Below are 16,070 nucleotides of genomic sequence, written 5' to 3' on the forward strand. Positions count from 1 at the left end.
TGTCATAAGGTTCCAAGATTCTGTGCAAAACTACAATGTTTCACTTATATATCAGCTAGCAAAAATTATAAAATAGTACAGTAATTTCAGTAGCTTAGTGAAATATAAAAGAGAAACTTTTCACAAATAGTAATTAGAGCACTTGTGTAGAAAAATACAAAAGAAGCAGCGGAAAGGGAAAAAATAAATCATACTGGTGTTTTCATTTAGCCAATGCTAAAAGTATCAACACATCTTGTTTGATCACTGAAAATAACATTTTGGAGGCAGCTATTATGAAAATGTGATCTCCACCAAAAAGTTATCCATACAGGTTTGAGACAATTATGCTCATTAATTTTTACTGAAATGGCTAAAATTGAGCACCAAATCACTTTATCAAAATAAGTAGCTCAAAAAGTAAATAGCTTAGAAAAATACCATTTTAAGAGAGAAATAAATTTTAAAATGGTTATGTTCCTCACCTTGAAGAATGAGCTTCAAGGAACTGACGGAAATGTTCAAACTCCAATTTATTGTTAAGCAGATCGTTAAAAGTAAAATGCTTATATTCTGCAGGCACATTATTCCAGTATTCTGATTGCTTAGAGACACGAGGAAGTGGTGAAATGCCAGTTCCAATTCCACAAGTGGTGTCCTAGTGGAATAATATTTTCCATAAAAATCTCTTAAATACAACAAATTACTTTCCAAATTTAAATAGAGAAACTGAAATAAAAATTAACTATTAGGCCAATGCCATTTATCACTTCAGTAGTAGAACTGGGTAAAGAATATAGAATCTGGTTCTAACTCACATCAAATTCTGTTCTGTTCCTTTTCTTTCCATTCCCTTCTTTTCAGGAACATTTAGTAAACATTTACTATATACCTGCTTATAAAATGTTACTTTTATAATTTTTTTGGTACAGAAGTAATATGTCTTTTGTAATAAAAAGAAAACATTAAGCATACACAGTACTACCATTCAGAGGTAACCACCATTGACATGTTCATGTGCATCCTTCTAGTCTTTTTTGTATTCATACATGTAGTTTATCAAAAATGAAGATAGGCTTAAACAATTATGTATGGTTTTAGAACTTGGTTCTTTTCCTTAGTATATTATGAACATAAAACATTATTTTGTCTATAACAATTTTTAAAGTTATAGAGTAATACAAGATACTTTAAATGTAATCTCCTTCATATAACAGTTAACTGTGAGGTATTTTAAAGACTGCTTATGTTTTGGGAACAGTTTATGAGCCCTCCAGGGCAAAGAGCTAAAGAAGTTTATTCTCTGGAAATCCCTCCTTATGTAACTTGCTGTATAATTAATTCATCTCCCTATTTGATTTCGAAAAGCATCAGACCATGAGATAAATTACCAATGTTTAAAAAATCAATTTTTGATATGTAGAAGTATTATGAATAGTATTATAAATCAAAAAAAATTTTAAATACAACTTTCTAATGTGCTATCTTTATGGACTTTTGTGTATCCTTTCCAGATACTGTGTTTCATATAAAGAACTTCCATGTTAATAAGGCAATATCATGAAGATTCCATTAAAAAAAACTTTACTGTTTGTGTAAAATTTTACTGTAAAAGAATACAGATTTCAGGTAGGTAAAATTAGAAAGTAAAAAATCCCCTGAAACCGTACCTCTCAGCACTATCTTTAATATTTGGATGAACATTTGTCCAGATAGCTCTCTCTGCATGTATGTATGCAAGTAGAAATGCATGTATAATTTTATATAAATAGGATTATATGATCCCAGTATTTTTGTTCCCTACATTTTTATATAATAATATTTTCTGGGCATTTTCCATATCAATAAACATGAACCTAAACTGTCATTTTTACATAGATACACACATCTAATCTTACGGCTTTATAGATCTGTCACGGTTTACTTAGCCAATCCAAAAGTTGCATCTTTATAAATCAAAATAACATTTTAATATCCTAGTCAATTTTATGATCTTTGTACTGACTCTCGCAAGCCCTCTCCATACTTTTTCTTTATTGTTTAGCTTACTGCTGTCACACAACAGTTCCTTTTCTGTTTGGAAAACTCGATTTAATTCTTTTGTGACTTGACAACAAATAGAGCTGTGGCTGTACAGAAAATAACTAGTACCATTCAAAGGAACATAGTGTGGCTTGAAGGCAAGTGAGGATCTTGGCTCCCTATGCAACCTCATCTGCTTTGTTTCTCTGGCTTTGCTGTTAAATTGTCAGTATAATGTGACACCTGTCAAATTCAGCACGCTAGGCAAAGAAGCAGCAGAAAATGAAACCGCCTGTCCCTTACCATATCAATACATGATCTTCTCAATATAGATCCCTCTCCCACCTCCCACCTATGCAGTGATAATCGTCTCCAGGTTAAAATACTTGTTTTTCTAAGTAGAATGTTTCTTACCTCAGCTTTCTTGAAAAGTGTCTCTTTATGCAAAGCCTGTAGTTTTCTGAAGCATGTGGAATCTAGCTGTCGAGTTTCTTCCACCAGCTCCACCTATAATAAAACAATAATAAAGCTTGTAACATCAAAAGAATGTGCATTATGAAGAAGTGGGGAAAGAATGCACAATTTGCCAATAAAACAGTGGGCTAAAAAACAAATACACTTGCCAATAAAGTAAGCTAGTCAGGAGACAAAAGCAGGAAGACCAACATGGCGAAAAATATTAGAGACAGCAAAGTCAGGCTGCAAATGCATGTGATTAAAAGTATACATACATTTCTATGTAATGATACAGTGCCACCAAAGATCATTCCTCCTTTCTGGATACCCCATGTGAACTAATAGACAGTGCAAACATGTTGGGTGACATTTCCAGCTTCTATTCACTGTAACAGGATATCAGTCATGAAGGTAGGCACTGCTAGCTTTGGGGACCTAATAATTCACAGTAGAATAAGAAATGACTGAACTCTACTGTAACTGGTCTGTGAGCAGAGGGTTTTATAGCTGTGGGAAGAGAGGAGAGGGTTAATCCTCAAATTAAACCTCACAGTAGGGCTCAGTCTTCAGCGTGTGCCCTGTACTGCTTTAAACGGTCAGGAGAACAAGCTCATTCTCCATCTCTCTGTTGCAGGGAAACACCAGTTTGGCTGACTGAGAACTTCCTGTGTTTAACAGCTAATTTTGGGTAAGTCTCCTCGTTTATCCTTTTTGGGAAAGAGTCTACATAATCCAGTCGGCTGGACTTTTAGAGAAGTCCTCTGGGCTGAATTTAAGTTTCTAGAATTAAGAGAAATTTATTATTCCTCTTATTAAAAAATGGTATATAATTTTTCCCATGAATTTTATAAGAATCACTACTAATGCCCAGACTTTTTGGTTTAGGGAAGTTAGTCATAGTTCTAACTGTTTTGTCACCCTAGGACCATATCTCAGATCCAGTTTCCTCTACATTATACAACTATGTTTAAAATAATTACTGGAGAGAATTTTTTTAAAATTTCATTTATGATATCCCAATTTTCCTAGTGTAAAATACGTATTTTTGTAGTAGAAAGGATGTGAAAGCTAATTTTTCAGGGTGAAAAGAAATCAGGGGTTAAAAACTCATTATTTTGGTCAGTGAATTTAGTAAGTCATAAAGGTTGTTTTGGTCACAATCCAATAGAGTCATTCTATCCAAGGTGTTGTGGTATTAATTTTACCCTAATTACCTAACCCATCCTTTCTGGAAGAAGACATGACTCAGAAGTTGTTGAGGAGATACGAACGAAGAAGGGCAATACAAAGACAGCAGAGTTCCCTTTGAAATGACCTCATGTACAAAGGACAAGCATTAACTTAATATTAAAAATACACACGAATGGTTTTAATTTGTGATTCAGAATAAACATTTAAAGAAATGTCCTCCACCCATCAAGAGAAAAGCGAAAATATTCAAGCACTGAGGTTTAAAAAAAAAATGACCTTTTCTGGAACAAAAAAAAAGATGTGTTGACACTTTTATCCCATCAAGCAGTCTGACCTGATGAACATCTGGGGTGTTTTAAAACAGCAGCACTGAAGTCAGAGAGTATGCCTTCCACAATACATATGAAACGTTTTTATTTTCCATGGGTGTAATATTCACTATAACTCATCCAGCAGAAAAATAAACGGGCTTTTTCCACTAATTAAATTAAGGCCACTGCTGAGAAACACAGGAAGGGACAAAGCCACTATATTATCATGGCGTATTTTATTGATTCATAGGAAACCAAAACTCAGGTTTCTCTCTGCTGACATATTTGTAGAGAGAATTAAAAAATGACATTGATTTTAGTCTTTTGTTAGGAGGCAATAGGGAAACTGATAAATAATTAAGTTAATAAATACTTTCCCTGCCCCAATTTTGTGTCTGCCCAAATCTTAACTCTGAGTCCTTGGCCCGTATGAAACCTTTTTCCAGCTTTTCTCTCTTGTGAGTTAACTTATCATCAGTTTTGTAGTAGATCTGAATGGTCCACATACAATTGATCAGAGCCACAATACCTTTCCGTAAGCAACTTGGTCTGATTTTACCATCTTTGTCCAGGGCTCAAGAAGGAGGAGAAGGATATATTCTTCTGCTGTGTCAAAAAGGTCTTCAAATGGTGGCTGTATTTTCATATAAATTTCTTTTTTCTTTTCCTGGTGGAGTCCAATGTCAAGAGTGGCTGAAGGAGCAATGTATGTGGCAAAAAGATACTATGGGAGAAGGGGGAGAAAGGAGAGGATATTGGGAGAAAACATAATGGTTAGTAGATTCCTTAGCAAAAGCATATTTTAAAAGGTAAGAGAAGGCAGACAAGTTCAAGTGATTTTTTTCTTGAAGAGATGTGCAGACTACTTAAGACAAAGCAATGTGTTTATTCAAAAAACTTTGCCTTTCATTTTTTTTCCTATTTCTTCATTGGAAATTAGTCAATTGGCCAGTGTATCTTGTAAAACAATGCATGATATGAATATTCCATTTTTTCTCAGATTACTGCTATGTACTATTATGATAGATTCCACACTATATGTCCCCTTTTTTTCTTATGTTCATGACATTTCTAACACATTTGTGCTACTTTCCAAAGTGCTTTGAAATGCCCTTTTGGAAACAAGAGGCAAGAATACACCAGGGCTGAAAACTGGCTATCACTCTTCTAGTCTAGAGACCCAGGAGACCACCTGCCCTCCCTAACTGAGGTGCAGAGTTCTTACACATCTCCACCTGGTGTCTAATGCAGTGGAAGGGATGCAGAAGGAGATAAGAATGAATGGAAAGATACAGATGGAACTTCTAGCTTCCTAGACAAAGCTGCATAAGTATGTATTCCATTTTACTCATTTGTCTTCTCCCTCAATAACAGCCATTTAAATCTGAGAGGTAATTTAATAACATTTTATTTTTTAAATGATATTTACTGGATATGTCATGCCCTACACATCAGATTTAAATGTAGTTTTACTAAGAATCTCTAATTGTATTTTATTTCAATTTTATTTTTATACTTAGATTTTGGACCTAATAATGCCTAGACTGAACCCAAGTGATAGATAGATAGATTGGTGCCAAACACCAAATAATAGTCTTACGTAAAAGAGCCTTTCATAAATTTTAAATGGATTCACATTGGTAAGTATTTGCTGAATATCTGCTACATCTTAGACACTTGGGTAGGTGCTGTGTGTGCAGAGATTAATGATTAAGACCCAATGCAGGCCTGAAGAAGCCTTTTGGTGTGACATGGAGATGAAAAACAGTGTTAACAATATAGCATGGCAAGCACCACAATAAAGGTATTCATTGCAAATAAGATCTTCAATGATTGCCTGTTCATTCTGTTCAAGCTCACCCCCTATCAATCACCTTTTAAGCTTTATGCTCAAACACCAATTTTTCTGTAATTTCCCTAAGCTTTGCTGTTTTCTCATTCCATACCACTGCACAAGTTGTTCCTTTAGCCTTGGATATTTGCCCTACCCCATGCACGCAGCCTGCTCAACAAACTTTGAATTATTCTTTAAAAACCAACATGGTGCAGCAACATGGATGGACCTGGAGATCATCATTCTAAGTGAAGTAAGCCAGAAAGAGAAAGAAAAATACCATATGATATTACTTATATGTGGAATCTAAAAAAAAGACAAACCAACTTATTTACAAAACAGAAAAAGACTTACAGACATAGAAAACAAATTTATGGTTACCAGAGGGGGAAGGGAGTGGGAAGGGATAAATTGGGAGTTCAAGATTTGCAGATACTAATTCAGCCATAAAAAATGACAACATAACGCTATTTGCAGCAACACGGATGTCCCTGGAGAATGTCATTCTAAGTGAAGTAAGCCAGAAAGAGAAAGAAAAATACCATGCAAGATCGCTCATATGTGAAATCTAAAAAAAAAAAAAAGAAAAAAGAAAAAGACAAATGAACATAAATACAAAACAGAAACAGACTCAGACATAGAATACAAACCTGTGGTTGCCAGGGGGGAAGAGGGTGGGAAAGGACAGACTGGGAGTTCAAAATTTGTAGATACTGACAGGTATAAATAGAATAGCTAAACAAGATTATACTGTATAGCACAGGGAAATGTATACAAGATCTTGTGGTAGCTCACAGTGAAAAAGAATGCAACAATGAATATATGTATGTTCATGTATAACTGAAAAATTGTGCTCTACACTGGAAATTGGCACAACATTGTAAACTGACTATAACTCAATAAAATAAAATAAATTAAAAAGATTTGCAGATACTAATGTATATAAAATAGACAAACAACAAGTTTATACTGTATAGCACAGGGAACTATATTCAATATCTTATGGTAACGTATGGTAAAAAAATATTAAAACAAATATACGTATGTTCATGTATGACTGAAGCATTAGCTGAACATCAGAAATTGACACAGTATTGACTATACTTCAATAAAAAATATATATACAAAAAAATCCAACATGGATTTCTTCTCTTCCAGGAAGCTTTCACTCACATCTTCCTCCCAAGAGCATACTTTTCTACCCTACCAGACTATAATGCGATTCTGTATTCATGTGTCTTCTCTTCTAGAACAAGGTCCTCGAGGGCAAATACTGCAGCTTAGTCTTCCGTGATTCTCCAGCTCCTAAAACTGTTCTTGGTAGAGAGCAGATTCCATAAATGTTTATTGAATTGTACTGAATCCACAGAGAAGACCCATTTTTGTCTTGGAACTGGGGAAGGAAAAGGTCCAGAAACTCTTCAAAGAGAAGAAAAGCTTCTTAGCCTTAGTCTTTAATTTGAATTTTTAAAGATGAGTTGGAGTCAGCCAGATAAGAGAAGGGAGTCGATGAGGATAGTTCAAAAAGGAAAACATGGGTCAAGGCAAGGAGGCCTAAGAAGGTTTTATAACCTTGGAGAGTCGAGTCTCCAAGCAGGTAACACTGGCTAAAGGACAGAGGTAGAATGAGAGCGGTTGCTATAACGGGAGGCAGGTACCAGAGCGTGGATATGATCTTTTATCCTTTGGTAAGGAATTTGGATTTTTACCTAAAGATATATAATGGGGAAAATCTGAGGAGTGACATCATTACATGAATTTTAGAAATAAATCACTATGGTATCAGAAGGGAGAAATGGTTTCAGTAGATCAAGATTTGAGGCAGTTTGGAAGTTATTTTAACAGCCGAACAAAAAATTACATGCCACCCTCGTCTCTAGCCTGTTTTTTTTTTTTTTTGCAACAGCCTCTTAACTGGTCTTCTCAGGTTCCTCTTTGCTTTCTTTCAGTCTCTTGTTACCACAGCAAAAAGAGTAATTCTTTTGAATATCACTCCTCTAGTCAAACTCTCCAGCAACTTCCCATCTCATACAGAATAACAGTCGAAGTCCTTAAACTCTAATTTGAAAAGATACATGCACCCAATGTTCATAGCAGCACTATGTACAATAGCCAAGACATGGAAACAACCTAAATGTCCATTGACAGATGACTGGATAAAGAAGTTGTGGTTTATGTATACAATGGAATACTACTCAGTCATAAAAAGAGAATAAAATAATGCCATTTGCAGCAACATAGATGAATCTGGAGATCATCATTCTAAGGGAAGTAGGTCAGAAAGAGAAAGAAAAATACCATATGACATCACTCATATGTGGAATCTAAAAAAAGAAAAAAGCAGACACAAATGAACTTATTTACAAAACAGAAACAGACTCACCGACACAGAAAACAAACTTATGGTTGCCTGGGGGAAAGGGGGTGGGAAGAGATAAACTGGGAGTTCGAGATTTGCAAATATTAACTATTATATATAGAATAGATAAACAAAAAGTTTCTTCTGTATAGCACAGGGAACTATACTCAATATTTTGTAGTAATCTATAAAGAAAAAGAAGATGAATACAAATATATGTATGTATACATATGACTGGAACATGATGCTGTACACCAGAAATTGACACATTATAAACTGACTGTACTTCAATTTTTAAAAATATATTACCAAAAAAAAAAGTCAAAGTCCTTACAATTACTATAATTGAAGTTTTTGGAAATTTCTCAATGCTGAGGGGATAAGAATTGTAGTTCAGGACCTGTCAGTGAGGAAATACCTATAAACACCTCAGGCTCTCAAAAAACTCTAAGAGCAGGGGTCGACCAGATATAGACTCTGGCCTTGAGTCTTTAAAGTGCCAAAAGAAAATAACTGCTAACCTATAATTCTATACCTAGTAAAAATATCTTTCTAAAATGAAAATAAAGATGTCATAAATCAATAAACAAAACCAGAATTCATCACCAGCAGATCTGCACTAAATAAATAAAAAAAAAAGGGAGGCCTTAGACAAAAGCAGGATGGAATTCAGAACAACAAAAAGCACACATATGTAGGTAAATATCAATAAATATTGATTGGAAAATATAATAATAATGAATAAAGTCAGAGGAAATAGTAAAAGAGCCTACAAAAGAAAAGTCAGAATGGAAGGTGTAGAATTAAAGTGCAATTGAAATGATCTACCATGAGGCCTGTTACAGGTAGGAAAACAAAACAGGTTCAAATCAGGGTAGTAACAAACAATAAGCAGGGCAGTGTATCGAAGAACGAGGAGTGAAGACAGAGGAGGAGCACACGCACCACAGTTAGAAGGGAGTACTATCAAGTTCAGGACATAATAGGCACTCAATAAATATTTGCTATATGAATGAATGGAAGAGAGGGGCCTAAACTGAGATTATGATCTGAAAGGGAAATCTCAGAGTTCAAACATTTTAAGCTGACCTAGTTCCAAATTATGATGAATCCTAGGATATAGCCATCCCTACAGTTAACTTAGGAAAAATGGAGATAAAAGACATTTGGAACTGGGTAAGTTAAGAAACAATATATAGCACATATGTTGTAAGGATTATTAGTGTGGATGTAGAAAGAAGCTTCAAGATGATAAAAGAGAAAAAGTAGGGAGAAATTTCAAGAGTCATGTATTGAAAACTCCTAGGAAGATAAAGAGAACTTAAAAGTTCTTTAGAAAACATTAATGAGGTTAAGGGGAAGGGAAATTAGCAGATGGAATAGACTTCAAAATTTTTGAAGCTATTAAAAGATGAGTCCTGAACAGCAGCAGAGGACATTTTTTTCCTCCTAAGTGTTGTGAAATATGGGAGAAAGGGCATATAAGAGCCACTGGGGATCTTCTATATAATTAGGTCATCTACAGTCTGGAAACTTCCTTCCCTAAAACACAGGTACATAGTCTGCTGGATTTAATAGTCCAAAGTGAACCACGCTCTTACCAAGTGATTCTATAGTATCTAAAATGAAATTTGGTTCACATACACATGACCATTTTTCTTAACCTTGGGAGTTATTCAGAAGAATGACTTGTAAATCTAATCTGTTTGAAAAGCTAGAATTTTATCAGATTCAGTTCTACTACTAAACATTTTCTACACTGGAAGTTTTAAAAACCGCACTAATGAAAATAATGCCTATACTAAAGTAAATTAAGAAACTAAAGACTAAAATGATCAAATTAACAACACTAAAAAAATGTCTCCAGAATTTGTTTCAAATTTCAAATTTACCTCAAAGGAAAGTAAACTTGACTCCCCAAATCACTAAGCTAACATCAGCAGTCAGCTTCCACATTGGCAGGAATATCCTCTCACGGCCAAACCTCTCATGGTTCCCCCTGGCAACCATAAGTTTGTTTCCTATGTCTGTGAGTCTGTTTCTGTTTTGTAAATAAGTTCATTTGTGTCTTCTTTTTTCTCTTTTTAGATTCTACATAGGAGTGATGTCACTGGGTCAGCTGTGTTCAAAGCTGTGCTTTCAGACGGCCTGATGTGCCACCTGTCAGACTCTATACAGACATTAGGGCAAATCCTCTGACTTAAAAGCATAGTAGTGAAGAGGGTAAAATACAAAAGCTGAAATGGTGACTAGAATAAGAGCGAGAGGACTGTCAGATTCCAGTTGATACCCAAATCGATTCCTTTCCTTTTCACTCCCAGTCTTGCCTTCACTCTCGTGTCTTTTAAAATCTGCTGCTACCTCCAGTCCTGTGAGAGACTCTAGATGCCATGTACATACTCTGTCACTCACTATACACTGGTGGCCATCTCATGATGTCAGGATAAAGCCAGATCATGTATGCAACTGGATCCAGTTGGCTTGGCCTTTTACCTTCTGGAATTCTGCTCTATGGTTTTCTTCAGAATGAACAGCATTTCACTTTAGCACTGACTATATAACAGCACAGCTTCTTCTCTCTGACCATTACTCTTCATCCTTTTATACCTCTCACCAAGATCTGCTTACTTTCAGCACAATCTGCAGCTTCTTCATGTCCTCTAAATGAGCCATGTACCACCTAGTTTCTCATACTTTGTTACACAATTAGGACTGAAGACTGTCCAGCATTTCAACTGCATTCTTAAAACATCCTGAATTCCTGCCACCATGATCTTCTGCCCTGTCAAGGCCCAATTCTGGGTCAGCCTAATCATTCATTTTTCTAATTCTATCTTCAAGCTCCCAAAAAAAACTATGATAATTGGCTTCATTATTAATAGACTTTAACAAACAGAAAAAAAAAAAAAAAAAACCTTAGCTGTGATTGCAAAGCTTGGCAATTTTGCTTATTTCTAATCAGCTCCATCCCCCCATTTCTAAACTTTGCCTCCTCCGTGCTTGTTCACTCAGTGGACTTTATCTTCCACTTAACTCAGAAAAACCACTGGTATGAATGCCCTCAATTTTCCTCTCAAGAGCTTTCTTCTAAATCATTTTCTTTCTCTGTTTCAAAGGACTCTTTTCCAAGGCTAAACAATTCATGTGTGCTGCTGACTCCATTCCCTGAGAACCTCCCAACACCAATTATGTCCTTATCTTTCCATTGATTCCATCTCCTTCCTTATCCTACAAAGGTGTTCAAATGAAGCATCTCTCCCATTCCAAAATATTCTTCCTGTTTTGTCCACAAACTACCACCCTTTTGTCTCCTTCCCTTCCCTACAAATCTTCACACTCACTTTCACTCATCTCTCAATCTACCGCAATCTGCTTTTCGTGCCAGTGAAACTGATCTCTAAGATCACTAATAACCACATAGCCAGCAGTTCAATATCTTCTCTCCTTAATCTTAATCCAACTTGACTCCTTACGCAGCTCTAACACTGCTGACTTCCCTTCTGGACTCTCTCCCTTGCTCCACTCTCATCCTCTTTTCCCCTTTAGCTGAGCTTCTCTCCATCCCAAAGGACCAAGTTTCCTGAAGTCTGGCTCAGGAATCATTCTTATGTATGCCCATGGGACCCTGTATTTGTGTGTTCCCCCCACTGGATCACACGCTTTATGAAGACAGATTGGGTTTACTTTGTTTATTACTGTAATTATAGCATCTAACGAAATGCTGAGTTTAGAATGAATGATGGATGAATGAATGAATTAAAGACTTCATCCATTCTCAGAGACTTAACAGTCAACTACAGTGGAAGAAACCCAGATATATTGTTATAGCTACATGGATAGCATACAGCCCTTCAAACTCAAGGACTCAATAACGTAAAAAATTACCATTCCCTATCTTCCCAAGCCTGCCATTTCCTTCTGTGTTTCCAGTTTTTATTAATAACATACCACTCATGGCATGATCTTTGACTCTTCTCCTTTCTCCTCAAATGCAAGTCCTGTGAACTTAATTCTCTATAACGAAACAAGCAGAAACTGACAAGACCAAGTATAAAAATATGAGGAGGAAATACGGGGCAGCATTTCCATCCCAATTAAAAAGATAAAAAAACTCAGTCCTCTGGCCAAGCTAGGTCAGATCCTTTCCAGGCTACTGTGCCCAACTCGTACTATGCTCTATAAAGCCACAAGGGTCTATGTGTAATATTTGTTATTGTTCAACTATTTTGTTTCAGTTTTATTGAGATATAAATGACATATGGCACTGTAAAAGTTTACTGAATACAGCATGATCTGACTTACATATATCATGAAATAATTACCACAATAAGTTTAGTTAACATCCACCATCTCATATAGATACAAAAACAGAAAAAGAAGGATTTTTTTCCCTTGTGATGAGAACTATTAGGATCTACTCTCTTAACTTTCATATATGCTACACAGCAATGTTAACTATAGTCGTCCTGTTGTACGTTACATCCCTAGTACTTACTTATCTTACAACTGGATGTTTGTACCTTCTGACTACCTTCATCCAATTTTCCTTCCCCCCACCCCTACCTCCAGTAGCCACAAATCCGATCTCTTTTTATGAGTTTGCATATGATTTAACTGCATATCCTACAGCCTCAATGAACTACAATTAGGGTAGCCATACAACTTCGTTCTGGTTTAAGCCCACTGTCTTGGCATAATTATTAATAGTTCCCCTTTTACATTCAAAAGAATCCTGGTTTAGATGGCAAATTATATGGTCTCCCTATGTTTAACTGTCATCCGTTAGATAAAATTAAAGTTTCTCTAAAACAAGACTCAGGACTGCTTGACACACTTAATGCTGAAAATATAGGAAAGAAAGGCAGAGGATATTCCTTTCTAATAAACACACATTTGTCTAATTTGCAATCATATGAATTGAATAGCTGTTATCAAAAGCCAAAAATCCCAAACCAGGAATATTTTATTTAGAGCTTGGATTGAAGCTTCATGGACTTTCCTCTTATGAATAAATGCAGTAAATGAAAATCTTAATAGAAATTAAAATATTTCCCCTCTCTGTATCTAAATGTAGGTATTTGCTCTTCCATTTTTTCTTTTTCTTTCTTTTTTTTTTCTTCCTCACAGCCAGTTTATCAGAACATTGTTCATTATCACCTAAGTAATTCTCTTTGTTCAAGTATCAACACCCGACCCCCATGATAACCAGCATAATCCTTAAGAGCAACATACTCCCTTCACTTCACTGATTGTTTACCAGTCTTATTATAAAATCACAGGACAGGAAGCATTAGAAAGGGGCTTGAAAGTTCATCCTCCCCATGACAGTCTACGCTGTGCACCTGTATTGTCTTCCTTTGAGGCTCGGTCTCTGGTCTCTCCCTCTTCCTCACCTCCCCAGGTGGGTAGGGACCAAGGTGGTTAAGGAGGTAAAAAGGAGAAAATTGATTTGATTTGTCAATCCTTAATTAGGCCACACAGTAAACTTATAGTACATTCAACTTAATTATGCCATTAAAATCTGAGAATGTCTTTCTGATATGTTTCCAATAATCCAGAGATAACTGATGAGTGGACAAGTGACCACTAACTATATATAATAAACACAAAGGATGTAATCATATATATGAAACAAAATTAAGAAGCTAAACAACATCTTTAAGGTCTATATAAAGATGATGAAAATCATTTTTAAGTTGATGTAAGCTGACTTTCCAATGGAATCTAAAGATTATGCTTTATGATCGCTAAATGATAAACTCTAGTTACAGGATAGAAATATTAAATATCCTGGATCATTTGCTTTTTTGTTGGCCACCCAGTTCTTCCCTTCTAGCCACTGAGCAAATAACAATGTAGCTAATGTTGGAAAAGAAAATGTTCCCTTCATTTCTCAGTCAGTTACTCTGATTCACATTAAAGCAGAGATTCACTCATGCACAGCTGTGGCCCACATCATTCCAATTTAAACACTAACCTATGATGCTTTAACAACACAGCAGGAAAGTTTCTGAGAGGGATACAAGCACTGCCTGTCTGTGATCAGACTGCCTGGCACTGCACACAGCATGGCTCTAAACCCCATCTCTCCTGGAGACACTCAGAGGTTATGTAATCAGGAAATGCACAACGGGCGGCTTGCCCAGCCCTGCTCTACACCTGTGCCTGTGACTCACTTTCTTGGCATCTGTATCAGAAAGGAAAAAAAAAAAAAAGCAACGCCTCCCCCTTAAACATCTCTTACAGTCTTGAAATTCTGCAAGTTAATTTTCTTTTTAAACTAAACTCTCAAGACTAGTAAGAGAAAAAGATGTAGGATGGATATCTTGGAGATGAGAGGAAGAACTGAATTGGAAAGTGGAATGTAGGAACAAATTGGGAGAAATGAAGACGAAGGCAGAGAGAAAAGGAGAGAAATATTTTCATAAATATTTTGCTTTTTCTAAAAGATGTTTAGATGACAAATAACATTTAATTTTATGAAAACGAATTAATGTATGTATACATATGACTGAAACATTATGCTGTATATCAGAAACTGACACATTGTAACTGACTGTACTTCAATTAAAAATATATTTAATTTAAATTACTATTAATACCCATTAGCTTGTTGGTATTATAGGAAAAAATAAGAAAATATTTCTGTTTGCCTCTTCAAGGAAATCTCAGATGCTTCATTAACTAGAAGTAAAATCCTGAACACAACAGCTGTATTGTACTACATAGGAGATGGCTCAAATTAAAATATGACATTTCCCATTTCAATTTACATTTTCACCAATGCTAAGATATTATTCATGCAAGATTTCAGCACTTAACAGTTTTCAAAATCATTTTGAAAGTGCATGTTATGAGCATATTCTTGGATGAAAGTGGATCCATACCTCCTTTCAAGTGTATGAAAATGCATTCCAGTCTTGGTTTTTGGACATTTTATTGATTCTCATAGACCCTGGAATGTATTGATGTTTTCCTACTGCATCATAAAGCCTAGATGAGCATATCTGGGAGAGTAGAATTTGAGGCTTATTGAATTTATTCTTGTTTTTAACAGTGTAATGAAAGAAAGAAAAGAAAGAAAGAAAGAAAAGAAAGAAAAGAAAGAAAAGAAAGAAAGAAAGAAAGAAAGGAAGGAAGGAAGAAAGAAAGGAAGGAAGGAAGGAAGAAGAAAGGAAGGAAGGAAAAGGGAAGAAGGAAGGAAGGAAGGAAGGAAGGAAGAGAAGAAAGAAAGAAAGAAAGAAAGAAAGAAAGAAAGAAAGAAAGAAAGAAAGAAAGAAAGAAAGAAAGAAAGAAAGAAAGAAAGAAAGAAAGAAAGAAAGAAAGAAAGAAAGAAAGAAAGAAAGAAAGAAAGAAAGAAAGGGAAGGGAAAGGAAGGGAAAGGAAAGGAAAGGGAAGGAAAGGAAAGGGAAGGAAAGGGAAGGGAAGGGAAGGGAAGGGAAGGGAAGGAAAGGGAAGGGAAGGGAAGGGAAGGGAAGGGAAGGGAAGGGAAGGGAAGGGAAGGGAAGGGAAGGGAAGGGAAGGGAAGGGAAGGGAAGGAAAGGAAAGGAAAGGAAAGGAAAGGAAAGGAAAGGAAAGGAAAGGAAAGGAAAGGAAGGGTTTCCACAACTCTTTGTGCTATTTGGATTTCTCTTTGTACCAAAGACTAAATGATGACAACTATGGGGTTAGATTCCAATTATCATGCTGTAGAAGCACCCAGCAAAGCATGCTCGCTGTGCCAAAGGTGAGCACAGTCTTTGGGAGAGCATCTTTTCCATAAGTAGGGGCCATTTGATGAGCTGCAGCTTGACACTCAGCTGTGTTCCAATGAAAATAAGAACAATTCCTGTGTAGCCTTAAAAGGCAAAGTCAAGAATAACACCAAATGTTGTAGCACATGTGTTGATTTGCTATGTTACATTTCAGCTGTTAGTTA

General features: G+C 35.8%; 1 protein-coding gene across 4 annotated transcripts in view; it reads right to left on the reverse strand.

Annotated features, from left to right (window-relative positions):
* The window catches only part of RGS22 (regulator of G protein signaling 22), a 134,421-nt gene that overhangs the window by 58,305 nt on the left and 60,046 nt on the right, over positions 1-16,070 (reverse strand). For all 4 annotated transcript variants that reach the window (XM_074352643.1, XM_074352640.1, XM_074352642.1 and 1 more), the window contains exons 15-17: positions 4,489-4,683; positions 2,416-2,508; positions 465-637 (exon numbers count right to left, since the gene is read on the reverse strand). In XM_074352643.1, the coding sequence (XP_074208744.1) occupies positions 465-637; positions 2,416-2,508; positions 4,489-4,683 (461 nt within the window). The remainder of the gene's footprint in view (positions 1-464; positions 638-2,415; positions 2,509-4,488; positions 4,684-16,070) is intronic.

This window comes from Camelus bactrianus, chromosome 25 (genome assembly GCF_048773025.1).
Source record: "Camelus bactrianus isolate YW-2024 breed Bactrian camel chromosome 25, ASM4877302v1, whole genome shotgun sequence".
NCBI classification, from domain to species: Eukaryota; Metazoa; Chordata; class Mammalia; order Artiodactyla; family Camelidae; genus Camelus; species Camelus bactrianus.